General features: G+C 41.3%; 1 protein-coding gene across 8 annotated transcripts in view; it reads right to left on the reverse strand.

Annotated features, from left to right (window-relative positions):
* Nucleotides 1–10: 10 nt before the first annotated feature.
* mbpb (myelin basic protein b) overlaps nucleotides 11–21,202 on the reverse strand; it is a 68,478-nt gene continuing 47,286 nt past the window's right edge. Inside the window, exons 1-7 of one of the 8 annotated variants that reach the window (XM_032518492.1) lie at nucleotides 19,146–19,495; nucleotides 8,629–8,733; nucleotides 8,454–8,480; nucleotides 7,206–7,235; nucleotides 5,427–5,510; nucleotides 5,265–5,283; nucleotides 11–1,472 (exon numbers count right to left, since the gene is read on the reverse strand). In XM_032518492.1, the coding sequence (XP_032374383.1) occupies nucleotides 5,281–5,283; nucleotides 5,427–5,510; nucleotides 7,206–7,235; nucleotides 8,454–8,480; nucleotides 8,629–8,733; nucleotides 19,146–19,235 (339 nt within the window). In that variant the 5' untranslated portion in view covers nucleotides 19,236–19,495 and the 3' untranslated portion in view covers nucleotides 11–1,472; nucleotides 5,265–5,280. Of the gene's footprint in view, nucleotides 1,473–5,264; nucleotides 5,284–5,426; nucleotides 5,511–7,205; nucleotides 7,236–8,453; nucleotides 8,481–8,628; nucleotides 8,734–19,145; nucleotides 19,677–21,202 lie in introns of those variants that run through there. The other 7 variants (XM_032518497.1, XM_032518496.1, XM_032518491.1 and 4 more) reach the window with 7 other exon arrangements.

The raw sequence follows: 21,202 nt of genomic DNA on the forward strand, positions 1-21,202 counted from the left end.
TTTTTTTTTAAACACGTAGAAGATGGATGTTTTGAACAGCACCAGTGGTGGTGCTGAGCTTTTCTATCGTTGAAAACTTGCAACTTACACATTCCCAGGAAACACCTTACAACGGGCCACTGCAGAGTTAGTTACAGAGCACCTTTTTGAAATTGTGTTTTTTTTGAAAATTATCCACAGAAAGGCAACACAGCACATTGTTTTGGTAGTCAGGAGGAAAGGCACTTGTTGTTGAGCGAGGAGTTTGGGATTTTAATGTACAGTATGCGTGCCGTGCAGGAGATAGAAACAGCGAAGACGAAGGAGAAACCTAGACTACATTAAAGCGAAGAGGAAAGGTCTGAATCTGGCATCATGCTGCCGGCAACAACGGCCCCCTCCAAGGTCTGGCGGTTATTAAAGGTGGAAAAAACAGTGCACTACAACATTAATCAGTCACATGTATGGAGAGGAAAAATTAGCGCGTACCATTATCTCACAAACTGAAAAATAAATGTAAATTTCTAATGTAAATTAGAAATGTAATGTAAATTTCTAATGTATCATTTTCTAATGTAAATGATACATTAGAAATGACTAATTTATTTGTTTTCTTTGAGTGACTGTTGCAGAAAATATTATTAAGACGGTTTAGAAATGACATTTTTAACAAAAAAATCTCCACAGCTAGCCTGAGGCCCTAACGACAAATAACATTTATGACAGGACGCTTAACTACGGCTAAGACACAAAGGTTGAATGAAAACACACTGCGAACAAATGGCTCTCATGAGAAAGTAAAATCTGTTAAACACACATAGGTTTATGCTCTGGGCGGGGGGGAGGGGGAATGACAAAGACAGGAAGACGAGACAGAAAACCGCTCTTTTAAAAAAAACAAAAACAGAAACAACCAAACAACCCGGCCTTTTCACCCAATCAGCAAGCGGCGATGACGGTCAAGTCAGTTGGACTTGCACCGGCCGTAATCCTTCACCTGCCCCGGGTGTGCTTCGGTTCAGCCAACCTTTTTGTTAGAGGAACCATCGGAGACGTCCACAGAAACTCAAGCACGAGTACAGAGAGCCATTGGGGGGGGGGGGGGCATTTGGGGCTGACATGTGAGCGGCTTGGGGTCAATTTCAGCAAAAGGTTTACGCTAATGAGGACGACTGCAAGATCAGCAACAACGCATGCAAAGGGGTTGGGGTGTGGGGTGGGGTGGGGGGGTGGGGGGCAACAGATTGTGTCGCTATCTACCAGCCAAAGGAATGGGGAGGTAATAGGGCAAACGAGGGATTTAGCGTACGTTAGAGTGTTATCAGAGGTGGAGGGGACGGTGATTTTTAGGGGGTGACGAGATTTCTTCCTTTTCTTCTTTTCCTCTTTTTCAATACTTTTGCCCCGCGATCTTGAACATCTGCCCTCGTGCTGTTGGAAGGGGTTGTAGAGGGGGGACTTCAGCGTTTGGCTGGAGAAGCACTCCTGCTTCCCTGCGGAAAAGACAAGACACATGGGATGAATACGTGGAGGTGGCGGTCCACCACGTCTAGTTCAGCACTCAAGGACTACTCTGGTGTTTTTCTAGTCTGGCCCCTTTTGGTCATTCCACTCAGTCTCTGATGAGAGTTTTCACCTCGGTGGACAGGGTTTAAGCACTTAGGCCGAAAGCAGGTTGAGTAATTGGAGGCAACAAGTTGACGCAGAACAATTCTTCACCATTGACGAAGTATATTATGGATCAGCCACAATAGCTGTCTGGCTGACCTGTCCCAATCTGTGACAAAAACCAAACTCTTAAAGGCCTTTGGGAAGAAGAGAAGAAGTGTTTCATCAGGCTTACCAGTTATTTCATCAAGCCTGGGAATTGTAGTCACATGTGATTAAATTAACTTATTTTCCAGTCCAGTTACTGACTAATGAGACTAGGGCTTAACATGGGAGAGGCAGAGTAGTCCTTTTATGTGAGAAAACATGGTTAATAAGTTGTGGGCAATGTTCAGGCCTGCAATGAAGCACAGTTATGGAAGCTGATTTAAAAAAAAATCAATGACATTGATGGCAGGTTCAGCTGGGGGGAGGCCTCGGGGAAGACCCAGGACTAGGTGGAGGGATTATATCGCCAACTTGGCCTGGGAACGCCTCGGGATCCCCCCCAATCGGAGTTGGTTAATGTGGCTTGGTCCCCTGCTGCCCGACCCCAGATAAGCGGACGAAGATGGATGGATGGATGTTACAAATGATAGAAGGTAGAAATACTCATATTAAGTCAAGTTCTGATTTAGTGGACATTTGACAAAAAAATATAGGCTCAAAAAGTCAAACTTAGGACTGATAATTTTGTCTTAAAAGGTCAAAATGTTGATTGACTACACCACAATTTTGAATTAGAATCTCACATGTTTTTGAATTATAATGAGTATTCTCATCTGTAGCATTCCTATAAATTTTCTTGGCAGATATGGGCTTCCACATGGCTGGTGTTGCACGTCATTTTTTAAGCAGGTCTAAAATATTTATAAATATATATATATATATATATTTTTCAATCTGCAGAAAGGGGGTTATATAAGAGGAGGGTCCCAATGGATTTGTCCTCGAGTAAAGAAAACAAAATAGTTGAACAGTTGAATAGAAAATCCGGTTCCCACAGTTAAATACATTTTGCTTCACATATCCTGCAAATATGTTTTATTTGTGGTCAAAGGGCATTACATCCCTTTAGAGCTCAACCTCTCAGTTACCTAATTGTTCTTTGTCCCTAAAGTTTCCGATCACATCCTGTGTTTATCACAAAGCCGTCTCTCATTCTCAACGGCACGTACCGATTATACAAATGAGACAAATCTTGATGGATTGTTTAGGAAGATGATCCATATTGTGAGAAGCTTATTACTCCGCCTCGTAAAGCGGAGGCTGAGGGCCGAGCTTTAGTTCTAAGCTATTCTCAGAGCCATTCCATAGAAATGCATTGTCTGTCGTGAAAAAGAAAAACTCAATTATACAGAAACGTGAATAGGAACAAAGCGTGGAACATTGATTAAAAGTGAATTGAGGCTCTATGATCCCTTCCATTTGGACCGTGAAGCCAGTTTGTGTATGGTGGGGGGGGGGGGGGGGGGGGGGGGGGGGGGGGGGGGGGGGGGGGGGGGATAGTGATGTGTGTGTGAGTGTGATGGCACCGTGTCAACGCGAGTTAGCTGTATCAGATGTTCGTCATCTCCTGAGCTGTTTACTCTCTCTTGTGAGTAAGTGACAACAATTCAGCCACTACAGATGAGGATGCAGCCCTGGGGAAATTTGGATTTCTCTCCAGCTTCAGTATTTGCTAAACTAAATAATCTCAGGTACAGTGAGAGAGGCTAGCTAATTAAAACCTGACAGGGGCAAACCGGCGGAGCATGACAGCCGACACTCTCTTCATGACTTGTGAAAACAAATCCACTAATAAGAGACTTCTTGTGGAAATTGAAGAGCCAAGCAGTTGTGACTACGACGGTCTAAAGTAGAAGTGTGGACAAAGCTGAAGCTGAAAAATGTTGGGTGAATGTTAAAAATACTTTTCCACGTGAAAACTTTAGTTCACTGAGTCGCACCAGGAGCACAGAGTCAGAACTTCCATCTGTGCTCAGTTTGACATTTCACGTTCGGAAGCTTTTTTAGGAGGTCATCAACCTGCTCAGCGCAGTTTTTTTTTCTTCAAACTAGCCTATGTAATTCGTTTTTGTCCATAAAGCCAATGACTCCAACTTCCCTGTCTCGCACACAAAAGTCCATTTTTAACCGGGAACCCGTTTTTTCACCACCACCATGCCGGACTAACTTTGTGTTTACAGCATGACTTTTCTTTTCAGCAGTTTCGAGCACCTTCATACTCCAATTGAAACCTGCGTGTGTATTAACAGTTAGTACATGCTTTATAGCAGAAATCTTCAACAGGGGGTCTGGGACCCCTAGGGAGTCCACAGAGCCACCGCAAAGAGGCCTCAAAATTACTGTTAATTTTAGGAAGTGAATCCAACATATTATTAGCAAATATAAATCCCCACTGATGATCGGCTTACTGGCCTGTAGGTAAGGTAGTCACTAAGGTAACCATCCTCTGATATAGTTCTTAAAAGATGATTTATAAAAATGTTTAAATCATTGTTTATTATATTATTACAATACATTTTTATAGCTTAGTATTCGATGCAAAAAATGGTATGTATGCATTTATTTACGTATGTAGGAATATATGTATGTATGTATGAATGTATGTACATAAGTACAGTGTGTATCTATGTATGTACTGTATGTATGTATGTATGTATGTTTATATGTACTGTATGTATGCATGTATGAATGTATGTACATAAGTACAGTATGTATGTATGTACTGTGTGTATGTATGTATGTATATATGTACTGTATATATGTATGAATGTATGTACTGTACATATGTACAGTATGTATGTATGTATGTATGTATGTATGTATGTATGTATGTATGTATGCATGTATGCATGTGTGTGTGTATATATGTATATATATATATATATATATATATATATATACAGTAGGGGGTTCCCATCCCTCTTTCAGTTAAGGGGTCTTAATAAACCTTGAAGACCCCAGCTTTATAGCATAGGCTACAGTTAAATCAACAAATGCAGGTTTAAATGAAGTGTTTTATCGTAAAGGACTACATGCTAACATGCGTTCGTTCTTACCACTTGTAAAAAAAGCTGTAAACACATCTTAGTAAGTGCTTTATTATAAACTGTAAAATTGTAGTAAGCAATTACAGTTATAATTTTTGTTTATTCTTTCAGTTAGATAACACAACACTGGCCATTGAACGATAGCTTTATCAGGTAGTGTATGCTGCGTGTCTAACGATCAGTTTTACATTTTGCCAACATTTGTGTGAAGTGAGTACTCCAGAGCACGGGAAGCAGTCAGTCGCGCTTGGCAAGTGAACGATGATATTGCACAATACTGTTACTTTATACATTGTGCACGAGCAACCACCCCCTCGCTGTAAAGCCGTGACAGTGTGTTAGCCATACAGCCCCGCTGGAACCCTTATCAGAACTGGATCTACCGTCTTCGGCTTGATTACATTCACACTGGCATAAAGCTTGTAGCATACCCCATGATCAACCCTGTGTCTAAAAGCCTTGTGTTATTCAGCTGCAGCTGCAGAGATAATGAGATTAAGATGTCTTCTCAGCATATCAATGTTTCACAAATGCGGAGTGAGTTAAACTCAAGTATCCCTCCAATACGAATCAGTTACTCACTCCGCTGCCGATATCATCACTGAGGCAGAAAAGAGAACAGGAGCAAGAAAGAGGTTAGGGAGATATTTCTTTTGCTGTGCAATTTTGCTTTCAGGAAGAAGGCGTAATGTAGAAAAAAAAGCTACTGGGAATAACTCGGAAAAGTGTTTGACAAGTTTTTACCATTTTGAAGATCCTAGTCAGGGAGCCTTTTCCGTCCCCTGCACTGGCCTTCTTGGCTTTAGCAGACTGTGACTTCTGGTCACCCTGCCAGAGAGAAGAAAAAAAAGGAGTCAATGTGTTAGAAGACCTTTTTTACAGATAGAACTAAAATCTTATTTCAGAGAGTAAGGAGAGAAGAGAATATGAGACCTTCTTCTATGGGGGTGTGCTCGGGGAGTGAGGGACTGATGTGTGCTCGACAAAAACTAGATGCAATCCCATTTTGCCCCACTTTTTAACAGTGTCATTGTTTTGCATTTCTGGAAAGGTTTTCAAGCAATCATTCCGTGTGAATTGTGAAGCAGCAAAGTTTAAGAATAGGATATGGATATATGAGAGGGGAAAGTTTTCTGCATCCATATTTTGTTGAGAAATTGAATCCATCAATGGGGAATACCGTTACACAACGTAATTTTCTGAAACCATGTCACGTCTGACCATATGTCAGTCATCTGGTCCCTGCAGAGCACAGGAACATCACCACGTGTTGACATGGCAACATGTGCTAATCCGCTCTTGACGAGTGCTTTCAGTAAACTGATTTATTCACTTCCTCACCCTGGGTGCAATGACCCAAACTGATTTTATTTGGCAACATTACAAGACTCTTGGATGAATTACCTAATATGGTTATGTAGCTTCATCCTTTCATCCAGTTGTGTATGTCTTATACAATTTGCATGAACTGCATGTGCTGATTCCAAAGTTTATTCCCATAGAAAAATGTATTACTGTGTAAATGTGTTGGAGGCTGTCCAAGATGTCGCCCCTGAACCCTTAACTGACTCACAGAAAAACTGCTTCACCCTCACAACAACATGTCCAAATGATAATTTTGTCAAATTGTTATGGAAATTTGGTCCTACCTGTTTAATTGTGTATTCCATTATTTTTAAACTACAAGATCTTCATGGAACGTCTAAAATGTGCCAGCGCATGCACTAATATACCCATAATACCCAGATGCAGAGACACAGCTGTTGTCTTCTGCACATGGCAAAGTTCATCCTTATGATCCACGGCACAGGTGAACAATTTATCTTTGTCTGAAATACTGGGAATTACTGCAATTTTTGGGTCTTTGCAAATTTTACAGTGTGTTCTAGACCTAATCCATCTGTAAATAGTCTTCAGATAACTCTAGTTTTGATTTTATATTGTAAATAACATTTAGTTGAAATAAAATGTAATCTTAGGTCAAGACTTTCCTGCCTTCACCGCAAAGACAAAATTAAAGCAAATCTTTTGTCGAACCTATCCCGCCCAAAAAATGTTCATACTGCCTCTCTTTTGTCTGAGCACACACATGCACGAGGGCCCAACATTAAGTTCTGACAGTGGTCGCCAAAGGAAGCAGAATGAAGCCTCACTGCAGCCAGCCACTGAAGATTTTTTTTAAATGAAACTAGGCAAATTAAGAGCAAAATAATGTGTTGTGTGTGTGTGTGTGTTAGCGTGGAGATACAGTACACGCATATGATATGGATAGGTCAGGCTGCAAAGCTACTAAATGGGTATGATGTCTTTGAAAATGGACTTAAGTTGGAAGGAAATGAAAGCGTTATCACTGATGTATGGACAGATTACAACAGCTAAAATGGCTGATGGTTGACTAAATGGAAACAGAGCCACAGGCGTCAGGCTCGAAGGCTGTTTGATCACACGACCTCACTTGCCCCCTCGGTTTAATTAGGCATGATACGTCCGCGTTTTAGCTGTTGTTTTTTGCAAACCACCTACCAGGCCCATCTTGGCTGCTAGTCCTCTCCACTGGACGTGCAGAGAAACAAGAGACAAGGAAAAGAGGTAAAAGGGAGAGGGGACAAATAGAAATGTGTCTTACTCAGCGCAAAGGCAGGATGGGAAGGAGAGGAGGCAGATAGAAGGGTCCGTCCGGGGGGGGAAATCACAGGGTCGCGGGGTGGGGGCAGGAGCAGATGAGGAACAGAAGGAAGGGGGGGGCAGATATGTTGGGGGAAGGAGAGAGGAGCGAGGCAGATGCTCACGTTGGAAAGAGCACAAATTTAGTGACGTTCAGCAGCAACAGAGCCAAAGACACACAGCATGCAGAAAATAATGTATAGAAAACACATCCAGGTAGAAAGGTATAACATGAATTGTGTTCAAGGATTCTGAATAATGGCTGAATTTGTATGTTGCATGTGCGTTTGTCAAACTACTACGTTGCTACTTTTGCCAGCCCACAACACAAGAGAATTGAGATGTGTAGATTTGCCATCATTTGACCATTTGGCCTTTAATAGAAGACATTGACATATTTATTTTAAAAGAGGAACAAAGAACAGCGATCAAGGCATTTGCAGATCCGAAAGATCTTTTGGCCGTCACATACTCCGTTGCTCTGATTGGTTGTTGGTCTATCCAATTGAGTGCCGAGGCCTTTTCTTTCCTGGTTCGGTTGAAACACGCCCCGTGACCACAGCCCAATGGAGCCCAATCAGACTCACATTCGGACCACAATCTGAGTATGAGGACGTCAGACTAGAATTTATGCATCCTATATTTGCAAATTTGCAGTACATGAGATTCAAATGAAATGGACCATTACTCAATATTTGCTAAAATCATATAAGGTCTGGCTACTGTCATCCACTTCCAATGGTAATAATCAGGGAAGTCCTTCATCTAATCGGATTGCAACACTGTGATCAACCTTTAGTGTGTAGTGTGCAGTGGGATCTGTATTGTCTTTTATATTGTCTTATGTTTTAGTAATCTAAATAGTGTCCAATGTAATATTAATTATATCTACTGTGTTCTACACCATTTAAGTTTTAGTATCTCCACACACAGCTCAGTGTTGTACATGTTAGAGTAATTACACTATAGGTCCAACCCTTGACTGTCTCTTTTAGATGTATCTGTACATATCTACTGGCAGTATTGACAATATTGGTCTACTATTTTTGTATTTCATGTGTGAGTGTACATTTGAACTTGAATAGTAGCAACATAAAGCAGACTCACCCTAGACTTGGGAGGGGCAGGGGACACCTGAGGAGGAGTTAATCACAGAAAGTAAAGAGATTTGACAGTTTGTGAGAGATCAGAGGAAGTAAAAGAGGAGCGAGGAGACAGACATGGAGGGAACACTGGAGGAAACAGACTTCTGTGTGACCGGCGTGTTGTTTTTACTACTCACGATCGTGCGGAAGAAGTGGACCACAGCGTTCTCCGCCCCGCGCTTACGAGGGGCGGTTCCAGAGGCTTTCTGGGGGCCCGGAGAGAGAGCACCCCGGAACGATCCCTGAAGAAAAAGAGACAAGGGAAGAAAGGAGTAATATCCCGGCATGTTAAACACATGAATGCTCATGCACTAAATGACTTGATCTTAAACTGAAAATTAGATGCTCAAATACAGTTTCACGAGGATTCTCTGAAAACAGTAAAAAAAATAACTGTATGATGCACTTAAATTCTTATGAAAAAGGATGAACCCTTCTCTTGGGATTACATTAGAAAACAATCCCAAACATTCTGCAGGTTGTCCTGGGGCTTGTCCCACTGACCTGTTGAACCATGAGAACAAAAACACCAAATTACATTTTTTCCCATTTTAACCCTCATCTTGTCTTTTGTCAAAATGGAATATCAAAACTTTTGTTGACACTTTTTGTCGGTTTTTAACTTTTTCTTACGTTTTAGCCCTTTTTTCATCCCTTTTGATGCTTTTTTTCAACGTTTGTCACTTTTTTTGCACATTTACCACCACGTAACACTAATCTATTAACTTTAGTTTTACGTTTATTTTTGGAATTTATGGTCAATAAACCTCATTAACAGGAAATGCTTGCCTAATGCTTGAGTTAGAAAACAGAAATTAGGAATTATTTAGACTAAAATGAAAGGAAAGTATGTTGCTGGATAATCACAGACTGGAATATTTCAATTTTTACTCAATACTATTTCAAAACCACTTCAGTGTTTTTCAATGCTATAAAACTGAATAAGACACCCCCACATTACTGAAAGTAGAGATCTGTACTTGCCAAAGAGCGTTGTGTGGAGTCAATCATGTCACTTTGAGTAATTAAAAAATACATTGATATAGCATTGATTAACAACATGAGGGTTAATGGAGTTGTTGACAATTTACCAAAACATAGCCACAGCACCAGAGGTGCAGGCTGATGGGATTGTAGCGTAAACAGGGTGACTTACCTGGAATGTGAATAATAATTTATTTTGAATCTAATTTTGAATGCGTTATGTAACATCGTTGTTATATATAAGGCATGTGGCCTGCCATCACTCCAGACAGTGGATGCTAGTTTTGGCACAAATGGTGATTTAATACTTGACTGCAACATACAAAAAACCTTTTGACTTCATTGAATTAATACATAAAAATGAAGGATTTCCTGTTTGGTTTTGGGTTTATGAAGATGTAGGGATACTTTTGGGTGAATTTAAATATGAATGTGAATGTAAAGCTAAGCCATGCTCAGAAACTTGATTCATTTTATTGTTGTTTTTTTCCATTGGAGATTGGCATCTGGAACATCTGTTTCTTACGTAACTACTCCGCTGTTTTAAGGTGGGATTTTCTTTACCCTTAAAATCTGCAGAGACTTGCAGAAACCCTGAATATGAAAATATTTTCATCAGCATTGCTGAGTCTTCTTAGTAAGACATCTCTTGATGACTTCCATGCAATCAGCACCATTATTAGCAGCCTCATGTCACAGCCAGATGAAGTAATAATAATAGTGATAAGATAAACCAATAATTCAATCTAAACAGCTCTATAAAGAAGGAAATATCTCTCCTTAAGCCTTATCCCAACCTGGCAATAACCTTTGGCCACAAGTCAATCAAAAACAAATGAAGCTGGAACGAGCTGTTGAGGAATGTTTCTTGTCAATGACTGGATCTCAACTAAGAACACTCATTATCATCCCGAAGAACAAATCAATGCCGCAACGTTCTTCAAAGACAGACTTTACAAAGAGTGTGTCAAGAAGACTGTCCAATAAGAAAGTGCGGTCGATATCCTCTGACTTTTGGGCCTGAGAAAAAACACTGGTACATTAATCCTCTGTTAAGTTATGCAAACAGCGGAGACACATACAAGGTGAACAGCATAGTTCCTCTAATACCGAATGCCATCAACAACCTGCAACAAAAAAAAAAACCTCCTTTCCACCCGCTGTGTATGTTCAGTCTTTTCAGTCCTTGTTCATCCCTTCCTCTGGCCCCATTAATGTAACAGGAAAGCGTGTGTGTTCATGTCCGTGTGTGTGGGGGGGGGGGAGCTGTTGATGATTCATATCCATCTAACATCAAAGAACCTGAAGGTAACCTAAAGGGGGGGGGGGGGGGGAGAGGCTCATCGCCACCACCATTTACACAATGTGATAGATGTGCTGTTAGATTATTATGGACCAGCCAACAATTTGATCAAAACAGTGTAGGGGGAAAATGAAAGGTTTCTACCTGTGGCACAATCCACCCAAATGGATCTCTAGACAATGTTAAGAGTACAATGTGTATATAAAAAAAAAAAAAAACACCATTTCAACTATTTGAATTGGAGTAAATCTCGCCGGCTGTTGCCCTCAGCATGTGTATTCCAGCTCTGTAGCTCCCCTTTTGCTTCGATTTCAATAGTGAGCCCTTAATGATGTCCTCTTGAATAGTGTGTGTCCTTTGTGTGTCTTGTTTTTATCATGATGTAAACGTTAGGAGAAATGAAGGGGGGGGGGGGGGGGTGTTAGAGCATCTTTTGTGGCTGCTGCTGCTCCTTTGTTTGGGAAAAAAAAAGAAGAGATGGGAGAGGAAATAGAAGATCAAAAAATGCCGTATCAATCCTTCTGGTACGGTCTGAATTTCTGGCACTTTTTTTCTTTTCTTTTGATGTGAATGAGTCTCTCTGAATTTCTTCTCTTCCCGTGTCTTCCCCTGCTTTTAAAAAAACAAATAACTGCTCTCATGAGGACGGATCATTTCATGCGTCTACAGGAAATGCAAATGAGGTTTCCATTAACTCCTGGCATGCTGTTCACGATGATGGAGTCGTTTCACTGTGCAGTGGTGACACCGAGGCATTCGCCCAAGTCTGAGCCGTTATTAAGAGATGTTTGAAAAGAAGAAAAGAAGAAGAAAAAAGAAGAAGAAAAAAGTTAATTAAAAGTCGTTTTGGTAAGTGTTGAGGATACTACGCCTCCGCTGTTAAGCTGTTCAAACTTCCTCTCAAACTTTCTTTTCAGTAGATTTTTGGAAAAAACAATCATTGATCCCTGTTTGATGTCTGAAGAGGTTCAGATGTGTGTAGGTGTGTGTGTGTGTGTGTGTGTGTGTGTGTGTGTGTGTGTCATGAGAGAGAAGGACAAAGGGAGAGAAAGAGAGAGAGGGAGAGACACAGAGAAGGAGAGAGAAAAGAGAGAGAGAAAAGAGAGGGCAAGAGAGCGAGAGTAAGAGAGGACGAAAGTGGAGAGAGACAAAGAAGGACAGAGAGAGAGAGAGAGAGAGAGAGAGAGAGAGAGAGAGAGAGAGGGAGAGAGACAGAGAAGGAGAGAGAGAAAAGAGAGAGGGCGAGAGAGAGAGAAAGAGAGGGACAGATTGGAGAGAGGGAGAGAAGGAGAGAGAGAGAGATGTCTGAAGAGGTTCAGATGTGTGTAGGTGTGTGTCATGAGAGAAAGAGAGAAAAAGAGAAAGAGAGAGGGGGGGAGAGAGAGAGAGGGGGAGAGAGAGAGAGAGACAGAGAGAGGAAAGAGAGACACACAAAGAAAGGGACAAATCGCTCATCTGTTTGTATTGTGACACTTTTCCTTTGGATTTCCAGTTGCTGTTGGTACTCCGGTGCGCATGCCAAGCTTTTCCCTTCTTATTGTAATCATTATACTCCGAAATGTGTATTATGAATAAATGAATAGGCTAGTTCCAGGATCTCTTGAAGTTACTATAGGTTGAATTAAAGTTGTTTTAGGATGCAGATAAACATGTCTTTAAAGGAATAGTTAGGAAATAAGCTGTTTTGACAAGAGTTTGATGAGACAAACCATATCATACTTATCCAATAAATATGAAGCTTTGAGCCAGGATAATTTTAGCTTAGCTTAGCATGAAGACTAGTAACATGGCTAGCTGGCTCTGTCCTATAACATCTCTGTGCTTTGAGCTAAATGCTAATGCACACATGGCAACATAGTCACAATGATGAGTCTAACATGCTGATGGTTAGCAGGTAGACTGTTAATCATGTTAGCATGCTAACATATTTTTAACTAGCACAATGTACAACTGAGGCTGATGGGAATGCCATTAGTTTTGCAGATAGGTGTGATGGTGTGTTATATGAAAAGTAAGGCAGTCACTAGTGATTACTGTTGATCCTGTTGGAACATGAATGTACCAAATTTCATGAAAATATATCTCACATTTCACTCATAACTACAAATGTAAAGTTCATGGCGTGGCTACAGAAGAAAAAAGAAATCACAAAAGTGATTAGGATTTATCCTTTGGGGATCATTCACACTTAAATACATCAAAAAAATCATCCAATAGGCTAGTTGATGAGATCTTTCAGTCTGGGCCAAAGAGCTAGAGCGATCAACGGGCCGACGTTGCCATCCCTACAGCCAGGTGGTTAGGTCAAAGTCAGTCCACGACCCTGAAGCTCATCAAGTAATATGTTATATCTTGTTTGTAAACCATGATAATAAGTGAGCCAGGCTAGCCGTTTTTTAGTCTTTACGTCTAATCTAAACCAAGCATCTCCTGGCTCCAGCTTCATAATAATCAGATTAGCCCTGAGAGTGGTATCTATTTTGTCATCTTACTCCCTGCAATACAGCGATTAAGCGCTTTCCAAAATGTTGAACTGCTGATTTGTATCTCTGACAGTAATCCCGGGTAAGATGGGCAGCTCTCGTTTCTGCTGTCACTCATACAGAGTATTCCAGAAACACCCATGGGTGAAAAAAAGAAAGTGAGAAATCAGGATTCAGGAGACAGATTGAGCTCCAAGGTCCCAGTGTCCTGCAGCTTGTCATGGAGAGGAGGTTGATGACCACAGCTGCCTCCTCTGAGGTTAGGGGTTCCAGCCTGGCCGGGAATCTCGATCATAATGGATGATGCTTACAGGGCCAGGGTGTAACCTTTTTAGTTGTTCATAATCAAAACCTGTGTTGCCCGTTCACAAACTTGTCCCTTTTTTATGAATATTGACCACCACCATCAATTCCAAGCATTGGTTTGAAATTTTACATTTGCATTTGCATGAACTGGGGTAGACGCTCCATCTTCAAATACGTTGGCCTATAAGGGACATACAGGATATACTGCCCCGCCTTTCACGTTTTTCTTGTCACATGATGAACTCAGAGGTGCTGCTGATCTGCCAATGGGTATCGTCGCTTCCCGGCCCGAATGAGTTTGAAGAACAACACATGGCTAACACCAACAAGACAGTTTGTAGCACTCACCACATCTTTAGATTCGCAATTAATGAAAAAGCTGGATGAAGATGTGGATGACATCTTGGCTTTATGAAGCGTAGCTGTAATATGTACTTTGAATTGCGTGGCCCGACAGAGTTGATTGCGATATATGGATGGGAGAAATTCCCACACTGGACCTTTAATAATTCATCCTGAGCAGAGGGGACGACTCGGAGATTCTCCCTCATTGGGGAGTATCTTCATGGATCATTATTATAAAAAAATACAATTTAGCTTCAGTCAAATTCACACTGTCCAAATTAGAAACTTGCATTTAACATTCATCAAGAATTGCGTTGATATAATCTGCAGCTCATTTTTAAGAAACCAGGTATCTACGTACACCCTGCAGCACTCTTTGACAGTAAGTCATTTTCTCACAATCTGCCCCCGTGGCGTCACAATGGGAATCTTTGCTCAGCCACAAGAAAGGAGTTATAATTACGTTCAACTCTTGGGACTGTTTTTTTTTTTTTCTGCAGTTGCACTCCTTCAGATTTATCAACAGAGGGTGCGCGGGCCAATCGATCTGGCAGACTAACCCAGCAGTTTGTCTGCTGGTGGAGATCCACAAACATCTGCAGCCGTTTCTCCTCGGAAGGCGATCAGGCCTCGTGACTCGCAAGATCAATGGCCAATAAAACGGAGGCTCACTAAGCCATAGTCTGAGTTGCAAAAAAAAAAAGAGTTTAGAAAAAGGGGAGGGAGATCTATCTTTACTTTTTGCTGTAGGGAAGGCAGTCTATTATTTGCCATCATTTTGGCAACTGCTAATTTCAACTAAGTTGTCTTTAACAATGTGAGGTTTATAGGTTTTTATATGTGGACATTTAGATATTAATAGCGAAATGAGCTTTTGTTGAAATACGGCTTATCACTGTCTCCCATAGCTGTAGGTAGGTGGGCCAACACATTTCTTTTGTCTCAGTGCATGCATTGCACTGGCATCACCACCGCTAGTTAGCTTAGCATAGTGAATGGAATCCTATGTTGCCGGTTAGCATGTTGTGAGTAAAAGCGAGCCAACACAAAAACAACAACCTAATTACTTCTTGTGGCCTGCGTGTTCACGAGTGCAAATAGCAATGCAGAATATGACTAGAAGATTCCCTAGGCAGACATTGATTTGGGACTATATTTGGTGGAAGCACAGCCGAAGCACTGCTATTGGCACTGTCCCAAGTCAATATCTGCCCGGGAAATTGGCTTAATCTGCATTGCTATTTGTTCTTGCTGTGAACACACAGGCCATAAGAAGTAATTATTTTTTTTGTAGTTGGCTCACTTTTACTCCCAACATGCTAACCGGCAACATGAGACTCCATTCACCAGGCTAAGCTAACTAGAACTACAGAACTAAAACAATACATGCACTGAGACAAAAAATGCGTTGGCCCACCTGCCTACAGCTAGGGGAGACTGTGATAAGCCCTATTTCAACAAAAGGTGGCGTGTTCCTTTAAATGTAAATTATTTACCTTGAGATATCAAAAGGGAGGCTCTTGTAAGAAGAAGATAAGAAGAGGAAAGTCCCCAAAAAAAATAGAGAAAAATGTCATGGTTAGCAACCCTCGGCCCCAAATCATTTTCATACGGTCCAGGAAGTCCTATTTGGTTAAATGCATTTGCAAAGTAGCACATAACCAAATCCTAAAAATGAAATGCTTGAGCAATATTTGCACATTTAATTTCTTTTTTTCATGTGTGCTGCTGTAAATACTGCATTATCAATCCTTTGCAGCTTGTGTTTCCATCAATATGCATGTCTGTCCAAAATCCTAGACAGCGTTTTATTGTGAGATCATTTCCTGTGCCAGGCTGCACTCTGTTTCTGCTAACCAAGGGACTACAAACACACATTTTACCATCTTAAATTGAAATCCCCAAGTTTCTTTTTTGCAATCCTTTATGAAATGCAAAATCTATTTCAATGTTCACACATGTCCAGGAAGCACAAACAACCAGCTTGTGACGGAGAAACTAAAGAGTGAGGAGGGGTTTCATTCTCTCTTCTATCCATTTCATCTTCAGGCTCACACAAACAAGCCAAGCCAGTCATCCATTACTCGGCACTGTCAGAGTGGAGATAACCAGTAGCTCTGCTTTTCATTAAACCTTCGGTGATAATTTATTTAGTTTTGCAGTATGTTCATGTGACTGACTGACTGAACGCTGAAATATATGCATCAGTCTTGAAGATTTTCATCTTCAGGGCGGAGACTGCGGAGGAGCCACAGCTCGCTGAATAAATGCTTTCAAGTTTTGGCCATTCTTTGTTGCTGGCTGTTGTTAGCAGAGCAGTTAAAACTGTGTATGAGGCTGTTTTTACAACAGGAAAAGAACCAAAAGAGAGACATTGAGCATTAAAACAAAAACAAAGAGAGCGCTGTGGGTGTTGTTAAAGAGTTTTAATCAAGCGATAATCCAGAAAGCTGAGAACAGGATCGGGTTAGGAACGGGTCACAACAGTTCACAACAGATACAAACGCGTACACGTATCCAGTGCAAAAGTTGAAGGCGTTACAAAGCGGGGATCAGCAGCGATCCACTGCTGGACATGTGAACCTGAGGTGAGCAGACTGACATGTAAGGGGGGGGGCATTGCACCTGCAACACCCCCCTCTTCATCCAAGACTGGGGTTAGAGAACAGTATGACTTTTGGTTTTGACTAGGAGCTGCTGAAGCCTGAGTCATTTACAGTAATTACTCTTGCGTTGCATTACATTACTGATTCCATCTGTCATTTAACAAATTAATATTCAAATTACAAATATCCTTTTTTAAATAGTTTCTTTTTTCATGAGTCTACATTTTTTTCATTTTTTGCTTGAGTAGCTAATGATCATGCAAAGTTAAATTTCCACACAAATTAGCACATCATTATGCCTGTAATTTGAAATGATCAAACATGCATTGAAATGCAGATTTCCTGCAAGTGTTTCATGTCCTCAGACTGGAGTTTTGGCGCCATAGCAACAACTTATGAAACATCTCCCTCGTGCTGCTGTTTTAACAATTTGTCTCGGACTATAATTTATGTAAATGAGTCAGACAAAAAGCACGTGAAAAGCATAAGGGATCCGTTTTAATAAAAATGTCTCCACACCGGCCACGTGTTAAAACAATTCAGCATGACTCAAATAAGCATGCATGTTGAAGATGCAACAGAAAACACGGACACGGTCTTTCCCTAAGAACACTGTAGCCTACAAGTCAAAGTCTACGCTAAGAACGTCTGTAGAGAATCTGTGCACACAGATGGGCAGGGTGGAACAGAAATTAAGTGGCACAATATCTGTGTCCATGCTGAATACTCGCTGGAAAAATATATTTGCAGCAGAAAGTTTTGCTAGAGGCAACAGAGGTGGGGCGGACCTGCCTAACACTCATCATTTGAAGGCAAACCCTTGGTGAATACATAAATACATATTTGTACAACTTTGTTTTAAGTAAACCTGTCATCAATATGGAGAGCCATGTACAATGATATGGGATAAAGATATATATAAAATGTACGGAGGCTACGTGGTCGCTAGCCTAATGTTGAATGAAAGCTTCACACTTTGTTCTGGTGACATTTTTTTCCCTGAACATTTCATTGGTTACATTTTACAACAGCAAAACACTCAGCAGGTTAAAGCAAAGATTTGTAGCATGCTGTGTGTGTGTTTTTTATCCTGAATCCTACACCAAACACCTTCAAATAGTTGACATAAGGCGTGGGGGGAAATGCATATTCTCATGGTGTTGAGTTATTTATTTGCTATTGCCCTTCCAGTACCTGCTGATTAGCGCTTTGCAGGTTTAGAAAAGCTGGACAGAAAAAATATATGTATTTTTGTCCACAGTTTGCTGTACCGTAGCTCTCCTTTCAAGCCGTCATCCATGTTTTTCCATGTTTTAAGACTGCAGTCACAAGGAGCAGGCTTTTGATGGAACGTACATAGCAACGGTTCCATTTCCACTTTCTGAGAGCACTACAAGAGGCTTTGGGATGTAGCTTCAGCATGTCGCAGTAGTGTTGTCAGGATAACCAAAATTTCAATCCTCAGAAGGTTTTCACCACATTTGGTGCAGAAGATGAAAGTCAATTTCATTGCCTCCAGAGGGCATCACTGAGCGCACAGTCTGGGAAGGAAGGGAACCAGCAGAGCTGCAGTCTGGTTCTTAATGGCTGTGGCAATAGGGCCGAGCAGCCCCTCCCTGTCTGGAAGTGGATGCCAGTCTGTCTAAACCCATGGACAAACTGGTGCCTCAGATACAAATGGAACGTTCCATTCCACAGCAATGATGGACAGTAAACCAACAAACTGATAAAGTAGCCCTGATCAGTACGTTTTTTTACAAATGACTAAGGGTCAAAATGATGGTATCCTGACAACACTATCCAAAGTCATTAAAAAGCAATGCAGGCTCAAACGCCTCCTGATCCCTTGTCTGCAACACAAGAAACGCCTGTTGTTACTCTGTAGAATGCTCCTGTAGATATTCCCAAACGGGGGATGATAATATGCTCCTACTCTAATCCACCTTACTGTATGTTAATATACATCTTATATCTCTTTGATCATTTATAGCATAATGTGATCGTTAACTTTAAAAGTGACTTAGCTGACTGCTGAACCGTGCAAGCAGTGGTAAAGTACCTCCCTGCGGCTGACAAAAATGAACCTAGAGACAGAGACATCATGGAGATCAAGTCTCTACAAAAGAGATGTATGAACTCTCGGCAGAGTTTCTAATGCCTTTACAAAATCCAAAACAATGTACATCATTATCATTATCATCATCAGTTTGACATTCTAATAAAAAAAAACTGCATACTGGCAGCAAACAATTCCACCAAATCACACCAACAACAGATATATTACATTTAACTGAAGAGAAAAATGCTACTAATGTCAGTACCATTCAAATAAAAGAAAGAAAAGTTGGAACAATATAGAAATGTAGCTTTAAATGATTAAAAAAAATCAGAACTCTTTGTAATAAATCAAACAAACCCCACCCAAAGTCATTATCAAGCATTAATGGGTTCACCAATAAAAACAACAGTAAAACCAAGAACACAAACGTATATGACACGTATGTCCCAACAGACAAGATCTTTTAAAGAATCAGAAGTAAAAAAGTGGTTTTGGGAGTAAATCAGCAGAATGAACAAATACATGAGAAGGGTCGAGTTTTCACCCTCGACTCTCCCTGCTTCCTCACCTTGCTCTTCCTCTTCTTGTCCCCTTCAAAGAACTTTCCAATCTGATCCAGAAGGCCGGGGCTCTTCTTCCTGCTGCCTGCGGATGCCATGGCTGTAGTAGTGGTTGGTAGTATATTTGTATTTGTATTTGTCAAATGCAGGGCTCTTGTCTCTCACGTATATATGAGAGAGCGAAAAACAGAGTAGGGAAAAGAGAAACGAGTAGGGAGGGATGGGGAAAATGAAGCTATCCTAGTCTAGGTCCTGTTCGGCGCTCTCCGACCCGCACTCTGAAGCCGCTCCGCTGTGTTCCTGGATGGTCTGCAGCTCGTCCGATTCGGAGGGTCGCTCTTTGAAGGTGTTGTCCTCGCGGCCCGGGGCATCTCGGGAGAAGAGGCGGACCAGGTGGGGGCGTGGCGTGGCGGCGTCAGGGTCAGCTGTGCTGGCGTGGGGCCAGGGCTGGTGGGGGCCCTCAGCGCCCGTGGAGTCAGTCACCGCCGGCTTCTCCGAGACGCAGCCATTGTTCTGGTTCGCATCTGCCTCACCCAGGCCTGCGCAGAAAAAAAACAAGGGTCATCTATGGGCTCGGGCCTGCATGGCACACAACAAACCGCCGCAGCACAATGGGCTCTTTTGACCAGGCCTGCTGCAGCAGGGAACCATTTCCCCATTTCAACTGGGACAAATCTTACCTGCCCAACAGGAAAAGGTAGAAATGTGAGATTTAAAAAAACAAAAAAAACAACTAGAACTGTGATAACATAAAAATATAAGAAAAATGCACTGATTTGCTGAGTACTTGTATCTGTTTTCACACTTTAGAAGTCAAAACAATGTGGCAGGTGTGCTCACGGTTCCCAGCTTAAGTTGACTGGAGCACAATGCACTAGAGGGCCTGCACATAGTCTTGATTTGTTACAGTAACACACTTAAAATAGGGTTTTACACAATTTTACAAGAGATTCTTAAAAAGGGCATTGGAATAAACTGAAACCTGAAACTGAAAACATTTTAAGACTACACCCCCTTTGCGAAAGACTCAACCCTGTGCAGAAAAATCAGGTCTCCTCTCCCTACATTATCATGGCTCATTTTTCAGTTACACAACAGCGTTTCACCGTAAGAGTTCCACTCAGATGGAAATACAGTTGCTTCTCTAATATCCACTTTGACAGCTATCCATTAAGTTAGCTCCCACAGCAGGGGACATCCAGTGCATTCCTGCCTCCAAAACAATATGCACACTGTACTGATGGCAGAAATGTTGTAGCACTACACCAGAGAATCTGCATGCTAATATTGGCAGGAACAGTGGCCTGTTGTCCGAGCTGCATATTTATTACAGAGAAACAATGGCCCCAGTGTCACTAAAATAACTCCTATAAGTATGGATTTTCAACCCAATGCACGGTGATACTTATCTGATTTGGGGCCTGAGCGCCACAAGGCCGCTCTCTCTGGGTGCAGGGCTGCAATGTAGAAGTTTATGATATCTCACAGTATTTGATGGAATCACTTACAAAAATAATGAAGGCATCTGTAACAGCAACAGCAGCGCAATAATCTCTCAATATATGGTAAGAGTTGTCCGACTAGTTCTTTGGATTGATTTGCAAGTCATGTGTTAAAATACATGTGATCAAATATGACTCGGTTTGTGAGATAAGACAAGATGAAGCTATATTAATCCCGAGGGAAATTCAGGTGTCATAGCAGCAACAGCAATGACAATGAAACACAGGAGAGGTACAGATGAACAGTATACAGTAGAAACCCGTATCAAGTACAAAAAATAAATAAATTCAAAAGTAAAACATTGAGAAGTTGGCCCAAGATATCTCTAACAAATGTACAGTCTGTCAATAGGATAAATATGTACAGTCTATCAATAACATGCCTATCAATCTATGTCCCTCCTTAGATATGAATGTAGATATGGATTCAGCAGTTCAAGATCCAAGATCAGAATGTAGACAATCAGACTAACTTTTGTTCTTTAAGGAAAGGAGCCCTGAGGAGCCTCTCTGTCACACACACACACACACACACACACACACACACACACACACACACACAC

This window comes from Etheostoma spectabile, chromosome 6 (genome assembly GCF_008692095.1).
Source record: "Etheostoma spectabile isolate EspeVRDwgs_2016 chromosome 6, UIUC_Espe_1.0, whole genome shotgun sequence".
Lineage (NCBI taxonomy): Eukaryota > Metazoa > Chordata > Actinopteri > Perciformes > Percidae > Etheostoma > Etheostoma spectabile.